This window comes from Peromyscus maniculatus, chromosome 5, assembly GCF_049852395.1.
Source record: "Peromyscus maniculatus bairdii isolate BWxNUB_F1_BW_parent chromosome 5, HU_Pman_BW_mat_3.1, whole genome shotgun sequence".
NCBI classification, from domain to species: Eukaryota; Metazoa; Chordata; class Mammalia; order Rodentia; family Cricetidae; genus Peromyscus; species Peromyscus maniculatus.
In genome coordinates this window covers 22,782,624-22,805,580 of record NC_134856.1, presented here as the reverse complement: position 1 = coordinate 22,805,580, position 22,957 = coordinate 22,782,624, and the positions used below count along the sequence as shown (strand labels likewise).

General features: G+C 43.8%; 1 protein-coding gene across 6 annotated transcripts in view; it reads right to left on the bottom strand.

Annotated features, from left to right (window-relative positions):
• Positions 1 to 460: 460 nt before the first annotated feature.
• Positions 461 to 22,957, bottom strand: part of LOC102915348 (protein arginine N-methyltransferase 9) — a 38,542-nt gene continuing 16,045 nt past the window's right edge. For 4 of the 6 annotated variants that reach the window (XM_076571904.1, XM_076571906.1, XM_076571905.1 and 1 more), the window contains 7 exons: positions 21,467 to 21,573; positions 19,390 to 19,582; positions 16,062 to 16,245; positions 10,254 to 10,971; positions 5,976 to 6,129; positions 1,065 to 1,187; positions 461 to 785 (listed from right to left, as the gene is read on the bottom strand). In XM_076571904.1, the coding sequence (XP_076428019.1) occupies positions 570 to 785; positions 1,065 to 1,187; positions 5,976 to 6,129; positions 10,254 to 10,971; positions 16,062 to 16,245; positions 19,390 to 19,582; positions 21,467 to 21,573 (1,695 nt within the window). In that variant the 3' untranslated portion in view covers positions 461 to 569. Of the gene's footprint in view, positions 786 to 1,064; positions 1,188 to 5,975; positions 6,130 to 8,729; positions 9,643 to 10,253; positions 10,972 to 16,061; positions 16,246 to 19,389; positions 19,583 to 21,466; positions 21,574 to 22,957 lie in introns of those variants that run through there. The other 2 variants (XR_013051213.1, XR_013051212.1) reach the window with 2 other exon arrangements.

Here is a 22,957-nt window from a genome sequence, read left to right as displayed (position 1 = left end):
ACCCTGATCCTCTGAAAGAGCAGTCAGTGCTCTAACTGCTGAGCCACCCCTCCAGACCCTGCTGTAGGATTTTTAAGTTTTTGTTTTTTTTTTTTTTGCTATAAGTGTTTAGTTTTCTTTTTGCCCAAGTACAGAAGGAAAAAACACCTCCTGAGGACACTTCCTCCTAAGCCCTTCACTCTTTCAGAAGAAAGCTCTGGTTCACAACCACCCCAGTCTTCAGTAGAAGCCTACTTTTAGATGTTGCCCAGTTATTATAAGCCAAGATCTCAAAACCTTAAAAATCTGCTTAACTGGAATGACAATGAGGCAGACACCTTTTAAATCCCTACAAAGTCCAACAAAATGGCTTCCTGGTATAAAGAAACAGAAGACATACCCTTTTCCGTTTTTTTTTTTTTTTTTTTTTTTTTTTTTTTTTTGACATACCCTTTTCTAGAGAACAAGAACAAGGCTACACTTTAAGGCTGTCACCATGTGCTTTATTAACCATGGTTACTTAAGCCACCCTTAACCATTCTTGACCATGACAAGGATTTTACACACTCGTTTTACGATTAGAGTCTCGCTCACTGCTTCACTGTGATGCTGACATTGCTTTTGTGATGCTCAACACTGAGCACAAGCTCCTCCCCCACTTGCACCCGGATGGGGTTATTCAGGACCACGGCAGCTTGTTTCCAGTGGGAGGCTTCGCCTGAGGTGTCCAACCTGACTTCATCATCAAGGCACAAATGAAACCAAAATGGGACAGCAGTCACTCGTCCAGATCTACAAATGCGGACCTATGGAAATTGAATTTTGAACATTTCATCAAGGCAAGTAATTCTTCTTTCTCTTTTTAATCAATGTGAATGCAAAAACTAAAAATATACTGAACCACCCATTCAAACTTAATAACTAAATCTTAGACACTAATATTTATTCAATCTATTTTTGCATGTTGTCTAGAAGAGAAGATTGAAATCTTCAAAGGAAATGACAGACCATGTAAATATGGTGTCCCTCACTTAAGGTAAACTGTTCTGAAAGTGACAAGTGTGGTCGTTTGTGGTTGTCCTTACCTTTACTTCTCTACTGGAAGTGTTCAAATATGGAGTCATCAGATCTAATCTTAAGAGTTCCACTGGCTGGCTTAAAGGGATACATGGTAATGAAGATAAATCCAGAAATACACGGATAGGCACCTGAGGAGAGAGTACACACTGACTTTTATCATCTGTAGTCGGGTCTGCTCTATTTGCAATTAGCTCCTTGTGACAGAATGCTTTTCATTGCCTCGTTTATTTTACGCATCAACCTAAGGCACGAATCCTCACAACCAGTTTTTAAGGATGAACAAACAAGCCAAGGTTTAGGCAGGTTCAACACTTTGCTACGGTGATGAAAGCACACTCAACTTTTAAGTGGCCAAACAATTCCAGAAACATTTGTACCTAGAATATGTGAGCTAATAAGCAAATAATCTAACAGTAAGTATTAATGTGTTTGATCAGAGGCGCCAAATCTAGCCAGACATGGTGTGTGGCACACGCCCTTAATCCCAGCACTTGGGAGACAAGCACAGTGAGTCCAGACAAGCCAAGGCTACACACTGAGATGTTGCCTCAAACAAACAAACATCAAGGGATGGGCACAAACTCATCTGAACAGATTCATCTTGAAAAATGAGGCCTTTCCTACAAGAGAAAGGTTCTCAAAACCTCAGCTGCAAGTTCAAGTTACTCAGGGTACACTCCATGCCAACCTGTGGTCAGGTCCAGGATTCTGAAGCTCTCAGAGTCCCCACACACAGCAATCTCAGTTACAATGCATCTTTGTCCCTCATACTTTCAAGCCCCTTCCTCATTTGAAATGAAGAGACAGTGCTGCTCAGAAGCTACTCTCCTGTCTGTGAAAGGTGGCGACTGCCACAGATTTTCAACCTCTCCGGAGCCCTCAATCATCCAACCTTTCATAAAAGCTCAGGGCCCACACCACTTCCGGTCCGCTTTCTGCCTTTACTCCTGTTTGTGCCAGCGACTGAGAACCCGACACTCCCACTTCTCACTGCCTGGGGCTGAAATCCTCTCCGCTCTACTCACACTGTCCACCCCACTTGTGTTTCTCAGCCTAACCTCCTGGCACCTCCTCTCATCATCAATAATCTTTCAAGCTCTCTAAATTCAGGTCTCAACCCTTTTTGCGCAGACCCCTAATGTTCCATCTAGTCTTGTGGTTTTAAATACCATCTATATGATACTGACTGCTAATTTACAAACTAGGCCTAGAGTTTCATTGATTCCTTATCCACCCCTCCTATACACAAATACAGCTGATCACTGTGATGTTTCCCACATCCATAAATAGTAACTATCATTCCTGTTCCTCTCTCACTCCACACCCAATCTCCAAAACTCCAACTTTACATGCAGAAGCACACCTGGCTCCAGCTGCAGTCTACGCCACCACCTCTCATGGCGTCACTACTGTGACTGTGTCTGCAGCTGGCTTCAAAGTGTTCTATTCCGAACAGTCACTCACCAAAACCATCTTTACAAAGCAGGTTGTTTCATCATACCACTGTTCAATCCTCTCTGATGCCACCTAAGGATCCTTATTTGCCCCATGGGATATGACCCACACCACATCAGGGATTTTCTTAGTGGACAGTTATCTAGGGTTTGGAGTCATTTAATGAAACTTCTGGAATCAGAAATAGCATCCTAGATCCTGAGGGCAAGCAAGGTATCTGACTGTATGGTGTGAATGTGGAGTTGGAGGTCTTGTGCTCTCTTTCTGCCATGGAACAGCTGGTCGAATGAATCTGTGGTCCCCATATAGGCCGTGTTCCTGAAGGAAAACAAGGATGGGTCTCAGGCTGGCACTTATAGGACTCAGCAGCTCCAAAAACGTCTGGTGAAAGGTCTGCCCTTTAATCTTGCACTCAAAGGCAGAGACTATGGGCATATTGCTTTTCTAAGGAGCTCACAACACTGACTATTGTGCCCATTGTAAGTTCCCACCATGTTTTGTTCTTGTTGACCTGAGTCAATCTACCATCCTCCTTCACAGTCAGAGGCAACAGAAGTTGAAAGGTTTCCCATCCATAGCAGGCAAACCGTGGTGCACACTGCCTTCTCTGTGAAGACATTTAACTTTCCTGACACACACAGTTTACATTGTCTTCTCATTGGCTGTCGTAGAACAGTATTTTGCATGGATGTGGATTCTTTCTTGGGATTTCCCTGCCTGGCTGTCTATGTGAGTGGCTAGAGTTAACTTGATGTCACCAGGCCCATCATCTCTGGGTTAGCTGTCAACCTGCTGAATCGTTGGTCATGGCTCCACCTGGACGATATGGGGACCTCTCAAGGTTGATCATGCTGGCCATACTCTTAATCTCTTGTCCATAGAGAGGTCCTGCTCCCATCATACATCTCTGACTTATATTGAGATACCTGTTTTGCATAGAGTTGGCAGCAATGTACATGTTGACAGCAGATTCTTGAGTTTTCTAGTTCAAGCCTCCTAAGAAGGAAACACTCCCGACCCAATCTAATGTGGCCTATTAGACATGTTAGGACTGTAAGGCCTGTCACTGATGGAAGCATGACTCATTCTCCCTGGAGGGAGTGTACCATCAGGTAGGGTTTGAGGCCACCTATATACTTGACTTGCAGCACCCGCGGGGGTCCCTGCTTCCTTCTAGCATGCCTGCACTGGCCTGCCTGGATTTGCCTCCACAGATGCCCATGGAGTTCTGTATGTGTACACTCTTGCACATGTGCACACACATCACACAAGATAAAGGCGGAGATTTGAGGTAGATACTGGGCGTCTTCTTCACTTGATTTTCCACCTTATTTTTAAGACTGCTATTGAAGGTGGAAATTTTCTGCCATGATAGACTGTGTTCTCTCAAATTGTGAGCCAAAGCAAAACCATACTCTAGGTGCTTTTGTCAGGTACTTTAAAGTTGTAGAACTAGTAACTAAGACATGCATGTAATCTGGGAATGGTGACATGTGTCTATAATTCTAGCCCTTGGAAGACAAAAACATGTTATCCTTGGCACTGAGGCCCTCTGGGCTACATTAGACCCTATCTAAAATAAACCAAAAATAATAAAACAGTGCATGTAGTAAATGCTAAATAAACATTTGTTGAATAGGGTTTTTTTTTAAACAATTTTTGTTTTTTATTTTGAAGACAGGGTCTCCTGTAACCCAAATTGACCTTAAACTTTTATTTATTATGTATATAGTGTTCTGCCTGCATATACACCTGCACACCAGAAGAGGGCACCAGATCTCATTACAGATGGTTGTGAGCTACCATGTGGTTGCTGGGACTTGAACTCAGGACTTCTGGAAGAGCAATCAGTGCTCTTAACCTCTGAGCCATCTCTCCAGTCCTGTTGAATAGTTTTTAATGTACTATATTCTTTGATTTTGTTTCATTGATTCACAGTTATCTAGTAGTCAACCAATGTAAGAGAAGACAATCATTGTGAGGAGAAATGGGTAAACAGACTAAAATATAAAACTGCCAAGACAGGTCAGTGGTGGTGCATACCTTTAATCCTAGCACTCAGGAGGCAGAGGCAGAGGCAGAAGGATCTCTGTGAGTTTGAGGCCAGCCTGGTCTACGAAGTGAGCTCCAGGACATTCAGGGCTACACAGAGAAACCCTGTCTCAAAAATCAATCAATCAATCAATCAATCAATCAATCAATCAATCAATCAATCTTCCAAGAAGGGTTATGGAGTCTCTTTAGATAAGTGGTCATCAACTAAAGTGAGGTCATGGCATTAGAGCCAACTGTAGGGAGTTACGTAGAAATAGAGTAGGTGGGATTTAACCAAGGCAGGATCACCTAGGAACAACAGGGGATGGAGTATACCATTTAAATTACATGAAAAATATACAGAGCACAAAATCTAAGCTGTTAAGGAAAGAGCAGCCATAGCTGGAGACACAGTGAAAAGGCAGCAACCAGTAGACTGTAGACTCTGACAGAATTAAAGACTAACTGCCAGAGTTGGGAGCAAGTGGGAATAAAACAGGAAGATGGGAGTGGCGAGAGGACAGCAGCTAGGAGCACTGACTGCTCTAGCAGATAGATGCCTGTGTTCAGTACCCAGAACCCACACAGTGGCTCACCTGTAACTAGTTCCAGTAGATCTGACCCTTCTTCTAGACTCCATGAGCAAGGCACACACACCACACACGTGCATACAAACACTTATATATTAAATAAGTAAATAATTCTTTTTTAAAATTGTGGGGGAAGGGCCTATGGAGCCAGGTGCTAGTAAAGCTGGCCCCCAGGAAAGTGTAGAGGGTGGAACCCAAGTAGTTTACAAAGAAATATGATTGGAGCTTCAGGTCAGGAAAGATGGTGTTCACAGACAACACTGTGAATACTGTAGACTAGGCATGTGGCAGGGTAATCTTCAAGCTGATTGGCCCAATGGGGCATTTGCCCCCCTCCCGGATCTTGTTTTCTTTATGCTTTAAAAAGAGCTTGTTGTTTTTAAATAAGTGAGTCCTTGCCTGACTTGGCTCTCTGGTGGATCTGATTGTCTCCCGGGAAAAGGGGAGGCTAGTTATAGGTGAGCAGGGCACTTACCTCTCCTCGGTTCCAGGTCTCCCTTCTGGGGGACCTAAGTTCCCGGTGGGGCAGGACCCCACATAAAATTATAACAGAAAGATAAATGGTGGCATTTTGGGACCATGTGCAGAAGCAGCTTAAATATCACTATCTTGTGATAAGTGAGTCAGAGGAAAATCTATAAACTTTAGTCAGTATTCATGGCAAAAGTCTTTGGTTATTCTAACCCTCAGGTTGATTTTCGTCAGTGACATGTTCCCTTACTCTAGGAAACTGACTGCCTTTCTAATCCAGCTACCCCACTGACTAAGTACAAACTCAAGAGACAAAGATGATGGGAGACAGCAAGAGCTTGGCTGAACAGTTCTCTAGACACTTACCTGAAACTGGTTAATAAAAGGCGCTATGTTTAACCCGAGCGTATGCTCTGTTCCTTGAACAGCACTCTCTTCTACCAGTGTCTGAGACTCCACGAGCATCCCGAACATTAGCACATACTGGGGGAAGATCTTGCCTCCAGACTGCAACAAACACCTGAAGAAGGGCAAATCATTGTAAAGCCTTTTTATTCCCTACATTTTATAGATAATAAGTAAGAATCATGAATTAGTGAAGGGTAGATAATATATAGTCTAGTGGACTTTGTCATTATTGACTAGTAGTTCAAAATTTAAACCACTAGAAATAATTGCTCAAGAAGTCAAATTTGGACCGACTAAGGTAAGTCCTTAGTTACAGACCGCAATCATTAATGGGGAACCATCCCTATGTGGAAATCAAAATGATACAAAATCCAGCACTTTTAACCAGGCAGTGGTGGCGCACACCTTTATTCCTAGCCCTCAGGAGACAGAGGAAAGTGGATCTCTGAGTTCAAGGCCAGCCTGGTCTACAGAGTGAGTTCCAGGACAGCCAGGGCTACACAGAGAAACCGTCTTGAAAGACCAATAAACAAACAAATAAATAAATAATGAAGTCCAATCAATGCTTTTTGAGCACTCATATAATATGTGGGAAATTCTATATATGACTTCATGAATAGGCTACCATCAGAACACAAGTGCATTAAAAACACTTCAGACTGCTTTATGACTGTGTATAAGATGTATATGAAACATGAATAAACTTCATGTGTGGGCTTAAGCTTGCTCCACAAGCTATCATTATGTGTGAAGAGCTGCCACACTGAAGGTCTCACATACCACACTACACATGGCTTAGTCCAGGAGGGCACAGAGTACATGATAAGTTCTCTGAACTATTCCGCAACTTCTCTGAAGTGATTCACTATAAAGGATTAAGCTCTCCAAAATGCAAATACATACGTAAACTGAAATACTGTAGGAAGGAAAGCAAGACAAAAGTCAACAAAACCCTTTCTCATGCAGCTGCACCTAATGCTGCCACACTCCATTCACCTTCCTTCCCCCTGAACCCCACAAAAATGGTCTTAACAAACAACACGGCTTATGGCTATTTAAAAGCATCTTGTTAAGCAGGCTGGACCTGGATAGAGAATGATGAGCAAAAACAAGTGACTGGTGGGAAACTGGCATTTCCTGCATGTGGGGTACCAGGTGCTCCTGTACCAAGGATTTGGAAGCTATGAAGGCAGAATCGTCCTACATAAGTTAGGGGCACTTAAACTACGGTGCAGTCTTGTCTCTTATACCTGAACCATAAAGAGGAAGCAGAAACAGAAGACAATGTAGGGTCTTAAGACCAGTGAGACTATTCCTCATCTGTCACATTTTCAAGTATCAAACCTTGTCTTTACTGAGTATTCTGGGATGTCTTCCACTTGAACTTCCAGAGCAGGGACTACACAGAGGTGGGCACTGATCACCTCAAGTATCTTTCACAGTAAATTTTACACCCAAGTTAAAGATGTAAGGATCTACTTAAAAAATACAGACTAGCCATCTGGCCAGTTTGTACATATCTAAAAAACATAATGTGCATAAATGTTTCAATGTTTGCTATGTAAGTTACCTAAATAGATCATTAAGATTTAGGGGCTGACGAGACAATTCAGTGGATAAGGAACCTGTAGTCCAAATGTGAGGGCCAGAGCTCAGATCCATAGCACCCAGGTAAAATGGCAGCCTGCCCGTAACCCTAGCACTCACTGAGTGGGTAGAGATGGGATCCTTGGCGCAAGTTCAAAACCTAGACTAGGCAAGTAAGCAAGTTGTGTGTTCAGTAAGACCCTACCTCAGCAGAGCAAAGAGCAAATGAGGAAGACACACAACACTTATAGACAGACACAGAAGAGCAGGAAAGAGTGAAGCAGTCAGGGCAGCATCCATTCTTAGGTTGAAGCATGTACACAGGGCTTACTCCAGGCTCATACGACCATGTGCTTACAGTGAGTAGAGGGACAGCCTGGTTCAAGGTCATGACTTACCCTTACCCGTCTGATTGCCCTTACATCTAGGTGTCTGTGACTTGCTGACCACTTGTTTGGGTTGGAGGGAAAGTCAGCAGTCCATCTCAATTAGTGACATTACTATCTCTTACAAAGTGACACAGCCCTCAACAAAACCCTTCCTATCAGCTTGTGATCTGCTAAGGAGAGGCTTATTTACTTGTTAATTTTCTGCCCATTTGCTTTAACTTTCCAAAACTTGATGCTCAAGGAAAGTTCTAAGAATGATAGCAGTGCACACTACCTTGTTATTTAACTGTTCTTAAATGACTCATTTAGCAGGCACTGACATCATATAAAGTTTCTTTCTGTAGTGCTGGGGATAACAGAGCAAGCTTGCACCACTGAACCATACCTCCAGCCCATAAACTTGACTTTTACCTTAACAAGTACTTTCCCTTTATTTATTAAAACTCCTCACACCAAACTGGAAGGAGAGCTTCTCCAAAACACAGCCAATTAATTAATTCTCCAACATCAGCTGAGTATCTTAGGACTATCTAAGTATCTCCAGTCTATTCTAACACTATCTACCCCTATCATACAAGTTCAGTTCCGCGTGACTGGCCCATGTCATACGCCAATCCTAACACCACACCCACTGATCTACATGTGGTATCCACAACTCCCTCTTTGAGGGAAGCATCTGATAATTTGCTAATGTGACTCATAGAACTAAAAACAAACAAACAAACAGACACATTACCTCTATGTACTGGCTCACTACAAAGGATAAGACTCAGGAATGGGAGCTGGAGAGATGGTCCAGCTGTTAGGAGCACTTGCTGCTCTTGCAGGGGACCCGAATTCAATTCCCAGCACCCATGTGGTGGTTCACAACCATCTGTTAACTCCAGTTCCAGGGGATCCAACGTCATCTTCTGATCTCTCCAGACACCAGGCACACATGTGGTACACATGTGGTACACATCCAGGCACCAGGCACACATGTAGGCAAAATACACTTAAAATAAACACATCTAAAAACATTTGAAAGACAAACAAACCCATTTGGAAATGGCCAACAGGAGACACACGTGGAGCAATGGTGATTTATACTAACTCTGTATTTGATCTTCTCTTGGCTTTGGTGTTGCTGCTCTCTTGGTTTTTGGTACAAAGCTCCTAAACACAGGAGTCTTCTCACCGTCAAGGGAACAGAAGAGTATCTTCTGTATACCAAGGCCACGCCAGGGGTTAGGGACTGCTGGAGTCTCGGGTTTGTTCTCAGGAAGAAGAAGGCGTGGCTACGGGGTCGGTCTTGACTGTCTCTCTTCCCTGCCTGGCCTCAAAGCCAGACTGAATCATCACTAATACCCAGTGGTGTCATATACACATGGAGCCCACAAGACCCACAGGACAGCGTTGGCAGACTGTGCAGCTCAGCATGTCCAGGAAGACCATGCACACTTTGTGCAGCTCAGCATGTCCGGGAAGACCATGCACACTTTGTGCAGCTCAGCATGTCCGGGAAGACCATGCACACTCTGTGCAGCTCAGCATGTCCAGGAAGACCATGCACACTCTGTGCAGCTCAGCATGTCCAGGAAGACCATGCACACTCTGCACCTTCCATGTGCCGCACCCTCTGCAGCTCTCCCGGTTCCTCGTCTGCACCCCTAGAATAAGTAGGTTAATCTAAGCCAATCATTTTCCTACGTCCTGGAGCTGCTACTGCAAATCCATCCAAATCTGAAGAGGGCTTTATAAACTGAGGGGACCTTCAATTTGTACCTGGTGGTTTAGAAGTACAGATGACAACCTACGAGGTACATCTGACTTCTGAAGTTGTGGCTGTCCTGTAGGTTCTGCCTACCTCCAGAGAGCAGGACCAGAACTGAACAGAACTAAACAAGGCCCAGTTGTTGTCTGCTGGGGAACCTGGGGAACGAACTGCTTGGTAGAGTGCAGGGTAAGTCCCTGCAGAGCTGCCATCAGGAGCACCGGAGCAAAAGGTGGGGGAGAGGAGAAAGAGCTCCTCATGGGAGAGGGGCACACAGCTCCCCGAGGTCTTAGTCGCTGGTCATTAACTCCATTTCAGAAGAGGAAAATCTAACCTGGCAACTAGCCTCTCCCCAGACCTGTCAGAAGCCCTCAGCAGAACAAACTCCTATGTCAGGAACAGACGGACAGTAAGACAATCAATCATCTTACCCCATCACCCACAAAACGAAAAAAAGTGACTTCTGAACCCCAAATCCCCCATTCAATGTTAGGGTTTTTGTTTTACCTGGATATTGCAGCTTTTTCCATTATTTCCTGCTGAATGAGCCCAGATGGCTCAATGACATCTAATATAATTATGCTCCACAATTTGTCTGACTTGGGCCTTTGCAACACAGCAGCTTCATCCTCTATATGTCTCAGCCAAAACTCAAGTGTTTCCTTAGGGAAGTGATTGGCTTCAGATATGAGGTCCAAAGTGACACAATGCTGGTCTTTCTCCACAGAACTGTAGGGCTTAACCTCACCAAGTGTTCCAGCAATTACAGGCAAAAGAGAGAAGCCTTCAGACACATCCAACACATAGAAAGGGTCAGAGGTGCTCGGCGCAGCTGCGCTCTGTCCACTTGCAGAGTTCATCTCAGTATCCTGACAGGGAGGATCCACGGGCTGGCACAGCTTCTCTGGGGTCAGTGAAGACAACACCTTCCTCATCGCCATCTTAAAGCCTTCATGATAGGGAAGGTTATTGAGCAAAGCAATCTCTGTAGGTTCTAACACACAGGTCTGCCCCAGAGCGTCAGCTCTACTGGTCTGAAGGTTAGCTAGAGCACTGCAGAGCTCAGCCTCATTCCCTCGAGAGAGGGAGTCTCTACTCTCGGTACAATTGTTTATAACTTCCATTTCGTGTTCCAAATGCAAGATATTGATGCTCTGGATTCTCAGGTAACAATCCTGACAAGATGCTTCCATTGTCACACGGTCCCCAGGCTTTATCCAGTAGTCTGCATTAGTAAGAAAGAAAAATATACATAACTGATTGTCTTAGTCAGGGTTTCTATTGCTGTAATAAACACTATGACCAAAAGCAAGTTTGGAAAGAAAGGGTTTATTTGGCTTACACTTCCACATTATAGTCCATCATTAAAGGAAGTGAGGGCAGGTACCTGGAGACAGGAGCTGATGCAGAGGTCATGGAGGGGTGCTGCTTACCCGCTTACTCTCCATGGCTTGCTCAACTTCCTTTCTATGAAACTTAGGACCACCAGCCCGGGGTAGCCCCCCTCCACAATGGACTGGGCCCTACCCCATCGATTACTAGTTATAAAAATACCCTACAGGCTCACCTATAGCTCCATCTTATGGAGGCATTTTCTTATCTGAGGGTCCTTACTCTCAGATGACTTTAGCTTATGTGACGTCAACATAAAACACAACTGTCCCCTTGTGCTGTGGGATGTTCTGTATGGCAAATGTGTTGCTCTGATTGGTCAATAAATAAAACACTGATTGGCCAGTGGCTAGGCAGGAAGTATAGGCGGGACTAACAGAGGAGAAAAAGAACAGGAAGGCAGAAGGAGTCACTGCCAGCTGCCACCAGGACAAGCAGCATGTAAAGATGCCGGTAAACCACGAGCCACATGGCAAGGTATAGATTTATAGAAATGGATTAATTTAAGCTATAAGAACAGTTAGCAAGAAGCCTGCTACGGCCATACAGTTTGTAAGCAATATAAGTCTCTGTGTTTACTTGGTTGGGTCTGAGCGGCTGTGGGACTGGCGGGTGAGAGATTTGTCCTGACTGTGTGGGTCAGGCAGGAAAACTCTAGCTACAAATGGCGCCCAAGAGTTTCTACCTAAAACCTGAGAAAAAAGATTCTAAAATGGAGATAAAAACAGTTCCTAGTTGTTTCTCTCAAGTTAGTGGCAGCCTGCATGTTTGAGCTACTATGGTAGGTTCCTGGCGTGTGGCACTCGACCTGCAGTATGATGGGAATGAGGCCTCTGCAGGTGGCACATTATGCTGCGTCGTGGATTTAGCCTTTGCTAGTACAAAACAAAAAAAGAGGTTTCTGGGCTACACGCTGCTTTGATAGAAGCATAGACCCACTATTTCTGAGAGTTGGTTCCCAGAGCTGGCGGAAAACGTACCACTGCCATGTTGGGAAGCTGAAGTGGGCACAGCGCCGTTTCAGGCTTAGAAGGCTGCAGTTTAAAGCAATAGGATCAAGATAATATAAAAAAAAAAATCAGCCACGTCAAGATGGCTACCACACAGAGAATCTGGATTATGTTCTCTTTGATATACGTAACTGAAGGAAAACATTTGATTGCAAAAGCTGTTGAGTTATGCCAAAATGTATATTTTAAAGGTATCTTGACTTCAAAATTTGGATGTAAGGATATGTTGCTTTGGAAAGGAGGCTCTGCTTTTGTTTCCACAGAAAGCCAGAGGCTATGAATCTGTTCTAGATTAGGATACATCAGATTTGACCAGCCAAGACCTCCTGAAAGGTCTCTGATGACACCAAGGCCCAGACGATCCAATATCCAGAACTGTTTCAAGGCAACTGGCTCAGATGATACACCCTCGCGGACTACTCCATAATCCTAAAATTTTCTTTGTGTCCCCATAAGATACAGTGCCCCCCTCCAGCAGGAAGTAGTAAGAGAAGCTACGCCCAAATTCCCAAATTATATATAATTTTACTTTGTTAAGGTTAAAACCTTCCTTTTGGAAAAAAAAAGGGGGGGGGAGTGCTGTGGGATGTTCTATATGGCAAATGTGTTGCTCTGATTGGTCAATAAATAAAACACTGATTGGCCAGTGGCTAGGCAGGAAGTATAGGCGGGACTAACAGAGGAGAAAAAGAACAGGAAGGCAGAAGGAGTCACTGCCAGCTGCCGCCATGACAAGCAGCATGTGAAGATGCTGGTAAGCCATGAGCCACGTGGCAAGGTATAGATTTATGGAAATGGATTAATTTAAGCTATAAAAACAGTTAGCAAGAAGCCTGCTACAGCCATACAGTTTGTAAGCAATATAAGTCTCTGTGTTTACTTGGTTGGGTCTGAGCGGCTGTGGGACTGGTGGGTGACAAAGATTTGTCCTGACTGTGGGCAAGGCAGGAAAACTCTAGCTACACCCTTGTCAACTTAAGCTCTGACCAGGTCCACTCCATGGCTGCTGCTGTTCTTGGCAGTCATCCCATGATCTGGCATCTCCAAAGTACTAGGGTCTCTTGCTGCAACTGAACCGCACCTCAAACTTGCCCTGTGGCTAAAGTTGACCTGGAACTCCTGATTATCCTCCCTCTACCTCCTAAGTGTTGGGATGACAGACATGTACTACAAAGTCCAGCTTCTTAGTTTTTCTTTGTTTTACTGTGGTCAGTAGATGTCCTCCCAAACTGAGGAAGATGTGGAGATAGAAAGAGGCTTTGTCTATAAGCAAAGATAGATGAAATTCGGGCATCAATATCAAGCCTCATTAAATAGACTTTTTTTTTTTTTTTTTTTTTGGTTTTTCGAGACAGGGTTTCTGTGTGTAGCTTTGTGCCTTTCCTAGGACTCACTTGGTAGCCCAGGCTGGCCTCGAACTCACAGAGATCCACCTGGCTCTGCCTCCTGAGTGCTGGGATTAAAGGCGTGCACCACCACCACCCAGCTAAATAGACATTCTTAAAGAGACATTCTTTTCTCTAAAGGTAATTTCCAAAAGAACGAAAGCATTCAGTACAATGGTATCTACCAGTCCTTAAGCTTTTGGAAATTTGCATGTTTAGGAATGTTACAGCTCAAAGGAAGGCTAAGTCCTGCAGTAAGGACTGCACTGTGTTCCTTCCTGAGTTCCCACGTGGTCCACTGCTAAGCCACCCAGTATAACTGTCATTCGTCTCTTCAGCCCTAGAGCCAGATGAAAATACAGTCTGTACCCAGGTGTGGTAGCACATGCCCATAGCACCAGATAGTGGGGAGCTGAGATAGAAAGATTGCTTGAGCCCATAAATCTTGCTTCATAATCCTAACTACCTGAGTTCTATGCCTGAAATTCAAGTGAATAGAAAGAAACAGCTGTGCTCTGACACACACATGCAATGGCCAGTGCACTCCCCAAAACACCTCAAACATCACAGACAACAAACAATTGGAACTGAAAAACCAAAGTTATTTTTATGGTTAAGCATTTAAATGGCCTTTCCCTGAGGATCCTTGAAGGGATATTTAAATTACCATAAGAAAATGAAAATAAATGAATACAGATTTTAAAATGTAACTTGCTGAGAGCCAAGCTCTTTTACTTCCATATCTTACCATTCCTCCACCACTCTAGGGTAGACAGCATTGTCCTAGTTTCAGATATGACCCAATAAAAGATCTTTGCCAGCAAAGTCGTTCAACAGGAGAACCAAGACCTGGATTCAAATCTTCAGACTATAGACTCCACAGTTTCCTGGCCTGGTGAATCAGATCCCTGATAGAGACTACACAGACATGTACTTCCTTCCTGCTTTAAATGGGTAGAGTTTTCCATATATCTAACTGCGAAAAACATGGAAACCCATCAATCTGCTATAAATTGTTTTCTTTTCCTAAATAGAAAAATACCTTGAATATAGACTTTCCCCGGGGAAGTTTGCAGATCTCCAAATTCTCTTAAAAGTGCAAGATTTTATATTTGTAGGACTGTGTAGATTATAATTTCTATATGTGTTTACTGGAGGGCATATGCACATGCCCTGGCATGATCAGAGGACAACCTGGGGGAGTCAGCTCTCTCTCCCACTATGTGGGTTCCAGAAATCAAATTCAGGTCACTAGGACTGGCAGCAAGCACCTTTATCCACTGAGCCTCTCTCCAGCTCACAACATACACTCTTATGACTTGGGCTCTACAAATGTTATCAGGAGTTAAGTACTCCCTCACTTAATACTTTCCTAAGCTCTTTTGCCGGGAGGAGGAGGGGAGGGGGAAGGGGGAGAAGAAAGAGGAAGAAGAGGAGGAAGAGGAAGGAGGAGAAGGAAGTAAAGAAGGAGGAGAAGGAGGAGGAGAAGCAGCAGCACTCACTTGAGAAACACTTATAATAAAATTAAAACATTAATTATCATGGTTTCTAAGCAAGGTCGACAGGCAAATTCTTGAAGTGATTCGTTTCTGGTTTTTTTTGTTTGATTTTTAGAGTAAAGTTTCTTTCATCTACTGATAACTAATACTTAAAACTATGAAATGACTAATGAGAATTACAGCTAAGGAGCATGCAACAGAGTAATTTTTAAATTTTAATTTATTTCTTTAGAGACAGGGCCTCACTATGTAAACCTGGCTGGCCCTGAACTGCCTCCAGAGCACGGTGATTAAAGGTGTGTGACACTGTACACAGTATTTTTTTTTTAACAGAATATCTTTTATTTACTCTTGGACAATTTTATACACATAAACAACACTTCTTGATCATGTGCACTCTCAATCCCACCTCCAAGAACTCTCAGCCCCTCTCCCACTTTCCAGGGTAATGATTGACTCTCTCTTATTATTTTTTGAGACTAGGTCTCAGTGTGTAGTCAAGGTTGGCCTAGATGTTGCTACATAGACCAGACAGGCCGTGAATTGCCACCTGAAGCCTTCCAGTCCTGTGACTAATGGCATGTACCACCACAGCAGGCTTTAGTCTCTCTTCTGAACTACATATTAGTTACTTATAAGAAATTTATAATTCTGAAATATTTAAGTAATATTCTTTTGCTGAAAACATCATCTCCAAAGGATTCTTTTTTCCTTTTGGGTCAGTGACTCAATTACTTAGATTAAAGCAACAAATTTTGTTTGATTGGTTTTTGGTGGGGAGTTTGGTTTAAAAAATTTTTAAGATTTATTTATTCATTTTTTAAAATGTATATGGATGTTTTGTCTGCATGTATGTCTGCACATCAGAAGAGGCTTTCTGATCCCATGGGACTATGGGTATGGACGGTTCTGAGCTGCCATGTGGGTGCCAGGAATTGAACTCGGGTCCTCTGGAAGAACAGCCAGTGCTCTTAACACTGAGCCATCTCTCCAGCCCCCCAAATTTTTTTTTAATGAGATAATACTTACCTGCAAGGGCCTGTACTGGATAAACAGCCTGTTCCCAACAGGTCTCCTCGGCAGGACTTGTGGACAGACTGTGTTCGTCATCCAGCTGGAGAACAAACCAAACCATAACAGCATCCAGCAGGCCTTCTTTAACAGCAGGAATGCTGAGAGGATGCGGCTCTTTAGCTGCAAGACCCTTTAATTCCTGAATAGAAATGTAAAATGGGTAAGAAAACAGAGTTTAGGAAACTAGAAAGGAGCTAAAAAAGGTAAATAATAAAAAAGAATGAGAAGGTTTTATAAATGGAGTATGTATTTCCCTCAATGTCATACACGAAACCGATTCTCAAAGTTCACAGTCTTTGTTGTTCGAATCTTAAATGTTGTTATAACAACAAACCCTGAGCCAGATATTGGGGTGAAAGCTGAAAGATCAGAGAAGCAGAGCAAGCCACAGCCAACCTCACCTCACCAACTCCACGAATCCTCTGTTTGCCTCTGCATCCTCAATCTAAAGAACTCCAGCCGAAAAGCCTTTAGTTCCTGTCTCCTCATACCTTATATACCTTTCTCTACCCACCCATTAAACACTATGTATACTTCCCAGTACTGGGGTTAAAGGTGTGTGCCACCACTGCCTGGTTCTGTTTCTCTCCTAGACTGAGTCAATCTCATGTAGTCCAGGGTGGCCTTGAACTCACAGAGATTCAGATGGATCTCTGCCTCCTGACTGTGTGGTGATGTATTGCGTCCCAATATATTGTATACCCTAATAAAGTTTGTCTGAGGATCAGAGGAAAAAGCCAGCCACTATAGTAAACATAGAGGTCAGTCAATGGTAGCACACACCTTTAATCCTATCACTCAGGAGGCTGAGATCCGGTCTGGATCTCTGTGAGTTCAAGGTCACACTGGGAACAGAGCCAGGCATGGTGGTACATATCTTTAATCCCAGCACTTACCATAAAGGTTTGGAGGTCTGTATAGACAGACAGGAAGTGACAGAGCTGGGCAGGAAGAGGAAGTGATGTAGCTGGGCGGAGAGAGGAAATGAGATGGCAGAACAGAAAGGCATGGGTATACAGGAAGTAGGTTTTTGGAGACTGAGGTGTCAGTGAGGTGAGGTTGTCTGTAGCTTTTCCTATTCCTCTGATCTCTCAGGTTTTTACCCCAATATCTGGCATTGGGTTTTTTATTAATAAGGCAGTTTAGCAGTTCGTCCTATATGAGTGGTAGGATTAAAGGTGTGTGCCGCCACTGCCTGGTCCATATTTAATCTGGTGCTTGTTCTGTTCATTGATCCTCAGTCAATTTTATTAGGGTTCACAATATATCACCACCAGTCTCGCCCTGCCCAGTTAGGGAGTCACAGAATATCATACATCTGCTAAACATACAGCAGACACATACACACACTCCTGATGAAAACACACCAGTGACGTGGTACCGGAAGACAAAAACATGCAGCAAAGAACGGGGTCATTTTATTCGGGAAAAGTACTCAGGTGCACACGCACACATACGGAGAGAAGAGCAAGCCCAGAACACACTTCAAACAAGCGATGCAGGAAGAGACACCATTTCAGAAGGTGACACTGGGGCCTTTACATTTCTGTTCTGTCCTCCTTCAAAGTGTTAAACACACAGACACTGTTTTTAAAGCCAAAACCTCTACAGGGTGTGTGTGGTGTAAGGAAAAATTCAAATAAAAACTATTAAAATAAATACAAGAACAGCTGTGGGGAACTAACAGCCACACTCGCACTACTCCTGGGACCACTGTGTCTGGTCAGAAACGACCTTAGAACCCAGGACTCTCGACGTCGCAGAACCAAACTTAAAACAGCTGCACACCACCCTCGAGAAAGGGGACCTAAAGGGGAAGCTTCGACTCCGTTTTCAAGTTCATGCTGAAGCACCCTTCGGTCTCCTGCCACCCCACCTCACAAGGGCGCAACTAGAACACCTGTCACGAACACCATTCTTTCTTCAAGACATTAGAAGGGATGTACTTTACAGTTCTCTAAGGGCACTTTCCGCACATCTTCCCATCACCCCAACACACGCACACACAAACCAGGGCGGTCCACCTGGCGGCTCCTCAGGCCTGCTCTGGCTTTAAAAGGCAACCCAGCAGGAAGTGCAGCTCGGCAGTACAGAGCCTTGTCTAGCATGCGCCAGGTTCTAGGTCCAATCCCTAGCATCCCCAAAACAAAAGACCTAAATGTCTCTGTCTCAGGAGTCCTTCAGCCCTTGGTGAAATGGGATATGCCATTACCCTAACACAATGGTTCTCAACCTTACTAATGCAGCGACCCTTTAATACAGTTCCTTACGTTGTGGTGACTCCCAACCATAAAATTATTTTCATTGCTACATCTTAACTGTAATTTTGCTACTGTTATGAATCGTAATGTAAATATCTGTGTTTCCCGATGGTCTTAGGTGACCTCTGTGAAAGGGTCGTTCAACCCCTCTCCAAGGGGTCGTGACCCACAGGTTGAGAAACACTGTTCTAACAACTTTAATTTGAAATTTAGATTATTAGGTTTAGATTATTGCTCCTTTTAAGGAAAACGATTAATTTGAGAAAACAGCATGATAAAGAGAAAAATAATGATCTAGGCTGGAACTTTTGCCTCTGCACTTACATACATAATAACATGGCAGAATGTATCCCTGCAAGCAGCTTCATCTAAAGAGCACACACACCTTACTTCTGCTGTCACAGTGAACGTTCGTGTAGAGCACACGGCACGGCACGGCACAGACTCTCCACAGACTCTAGAGAGCTTTTCCCATGCATTCAAAAGGAATTTTTCAAACGGGAATTTTAATTTGCTGCTAATCATTTCTTCATAAGTAGAACTTAATGTACATTCAAACAGTAAGACACAGCTGGGCAGTACTGGTGATGGCGCACACCCTTGACCCAGCACCCACTCAGGAGGCAGAGGTAGAGGCAGGTGGATCTCTGAGTTCGAGGCCAGCCTGGTCTACAGCATGAGTTCCAGGACAGGTCTGCACAGAGAAAGCATGTCTTGAAAAAAACAAAATAAAACAAAACAAAACAAAAAGGAACACTTCAAAAGGGAAAAAAAAAAAAAAAGATAAGACTTCATACATTACATGAAACAATTTAGGAAATACTTAAAATTCTTAAAAGTAAGAATTAAGGGCCGGGCATGGTGGCACATCACAGAGGCAGGCGGATTTCTGTGATTTCTTGGCCAGCCTAATCTACAAAGTGAGTTCCAGGTCAGCCAGGGCTACTAAACAGAGAAACCATGTCTGGGATTGGGTGAGGGGGTGGGGAAGAGAGTAAGAATTAACTCTTAATTTGTTTTACCTGAAGACTGTTGAAATCCACTTTCATAATTTCAAAGCACTCTGTCAGAGGCAAATACCCTCCAGGGACCCGACTCATCTTCTCCGTTGTGTACGGTTCAGCTGCTTCTCCACTATCCACAGCAGAGTAGGCTGGGCTCTGAAACTTCACATCTGCTGGTAAATGGACACCAGCAATGTCCTTAGTGCCCACCCTGGTAAGAGTGTAAGAAAAGGAGGTAAAAGATGGGTTCTTTAATTATCAACATCATTATCTCACAGTTGAGAAAGTATAAATATAAAAGTGAAGTAAGACCCCAAAGCCACAGATTTCTTCAATTGTAAACATACACGATCACATGAAGAAAATATGATAGTCTATGTTAAAATGAACAACTTTGTAGGACTGAGAGATGGTTGCTGTTCTTGCAGAGGTCCTGACTCCCAGTCTGACTCGCAGCACACACCACCTGTAACCCCAGCCCCAGGGGATATAACACACTCTTATGTCCTACAGACACCACATACACACGGCAGAGAGTCACACAAACACACGTGCATAAATAAAAACTGGAAAACTTTAAAAAGGAAAATATTTAGAACACATATTCAACAAACGATTCATATTCAAATGTACACTTGAATTCCAGCAGGTTAACAGAAGACAAACAAAAATGAACAAACACCGAAACTTCACCAAAGAGGACAACCAAATAACATAAGAACATCAGTGATCACCAAAGCAATGAAATCAAAACCACATTACATGCCACCCCCCACACACACAACAGGAGCAGTCAACAGCCAGGGTGCCTGAGGACACTGTCTCACACAACTGTGTTTACTGGTATTCTTTAATGAGTTAAATTGACACACCGAGGCATTTATAGACATAGAGTTGATAGTCAACCAGTACATCCCCCTTCAACCATCTTGGTAGTCGGGGTCTGTCTGTCTGGTATCCTTGTGCCTATCAACCTCTAACCATTTTTACTATTGCCCTGTAATGAACAAAGATTAATGAACAACTCACAGCAAAGATGAGCAGTAGTAGCTATGGACTGCTAATCAGTTCAGAGTGATTTTTATTTCTTTCCTTTATTCATCAACACTACCTAAAATATTTTTATGTTACCTTTAAACAAGAAGGAGACATCTTTGAATGATTTAAAATTCCATTCTGCCCAATCACTGCATTAATGAAGTTACTAAGAAAACCAATACTAAAATTTATCTTCACACTGGAAATCCTTACTAGAATCCTTCAATTGAAATCAATCTGAACTTAGTATTTTTCTATACAAACTTCGCACACAGTTAAACGACATTGAGCTGTATGAAAACAATTTCCATTTGGAAAAAGCTGGGCCGGGTGGTGGTGGTGCACGCCTTTAATCCCAGCACTTGGGAGGCAGAGGCAGGTGGATCTCTGTGAGTTGGACGCCAGCCTGGCCTCCAAAGGGAGTTCCAGGAAAAGGCGCAAAGCTACACAGAAAAACCCTGTCTCGAAAAAACCAAAAAAGAAAGAAAGAAAGAGAGAGACAGAGAGAAAGGGGAGAGAGAGAGAGAGAGAGAGAGAGAGAGAGAGAGAGAGAGAGAGAGAGGAAAGAAAGAAAGAAAGAAAGAAAGAAAGAAAGAAAGAAAGAAAGAAAGAAAGAAAGAAAGAAAGAAAGAAAGAGAGAGGAGGGAGGGAGGGAGGGAGGGAGGGAGGGAGGGAGGGAGGGAGGGAGGGAGGGAGGGAGGGAGGGAGGGAGGAAGGAAGGAAGGAAATGAAGGAAAGAAGGAAGGAAGGAAGGAAGGAAGGGCTGGGTTTAATCCTGGAGTTCTTAAAGTTAGTAAGACTAAACATTATAAACATGCACTAAGCCTTGAAGTAGTGTTTTTGGGTTTGTTTCTTTTTGGGGGGGGGGGGGGTGAAGGGGGCTTTCTGAGTCAGGGTTTCTCTGTGTAGCCCCAGCTGTCCTGGAACTTGCTCTGTAAGTTCCTGGGCTCGAAATCAAAGATCCACCTGCCTCTACCAGCTCCCGCACTCCCCCAGTGCTGAAACTAAAGGTGTGCACCACCACTGCCTGGCTTAGAGTGTTCTTCTAGCCACTCACCTGTGATGTCTTCGGATCTCTGCACACTCTACTGCCATCCCAAATATAACAGCACTTGCTGGGATAACTTTCCCATACTCTCCACAATTTCCCTTTTCTCCTTTGGTCTGAAAATATAACAAAAGTCACATCATTCCATGTACAAATAAGAGTGAGTGTGTGTGTGTGTGTGCGCGTGCGCGCGCGCGCGCGCGCACGCACAGGCTAAGGAATTTTTCCTTTAAAAAGTATTTTCACTGTTTTGTGTGTGTATATATAAAGATATATGTTACTTAATGTTTAGAATACAAGTACAAAGAGGTACAGAGGTGTAAAACTATATCAGTTCAGGATACAATTTAATGAAAAAAAAAAAAAGCCCGGTGGTTGTGGCACATGTCTTTAATCCAAGCACTAGGGAGGCAGAGGCAGGCAGATCTACGCAATCAAGGCCAGCCTGGTATATAGATAGAGCTCCAGGACAGCCAGGCTCCATAGAAAAATTCTGTCTTGAAAACAAAACAAAAACAAAAATGGAGGGACTGGAGAGATGACTCAGAGGTTAAGAGCACTGGCTGCTTTTGCAGAGGACCGAGGTTCAATTCCCAGTATCACAAGCAGTTCACAACCATCTCTAGCTCCAGCCCCACAGGATGCAATGCCTTCTGACCTCCACAAGCACTGCACACATGTGACAGATGCACACACATCCCACAGGCACGCACACACTCAACAGGCACGCACACACTCAACAGGTGCACACACACTCAACAGGTACACACACACTCAACAGGTGCACACACATCCCACAGGCATACACACACTCAACAGGTGCACACACATCCCACAGGCACACACACACACACACACACACTCAACAGGCATACACAAATCCCACAGGCACACACACATCCCACAGGCACGCACACATTCAACAGGCACACACACACTCAACAGGTGCACACACATCCCACAGGCACACACACACACTCAACAGGTGCACACACATCCTACAGGCACACACACACTCAACAGGTACACACGCATCCCACAGGCACACACACATCCCACAGGCACACACACACACCCGACAGGCACACACATATCCCACAGGCACACACACACTCGACAGGCACACACTGGCAAAACATTCAAACAGAAAAGTAAATACATATTTAAAAAACAGAAAGAAAAGCAGACTTGACATAGAGCTCAGCAGTAGAGGACACCAGCCATGTGTGAGGCACCAACTCCTCACACCAGAAACCAAAAGAAGAAAATGTCAAAGTCATTATCTATTGAAAATGAACTGCTGTTCCATGTGCAATACACATCGTCTTCCATAACCAGCGGGTTTTATTAAGGTACCTTAGTACAGCCAACGATACAGTAAATGAACTGTACGACACACAGCACGGGGCTACAGCAGAGGAGTTCAGTGTTCTGTCTAGTCGCCTGAACTCACCGAGTACCTTAGGATATTACCGAGCTAGCATTACTATCCTCTTTTCT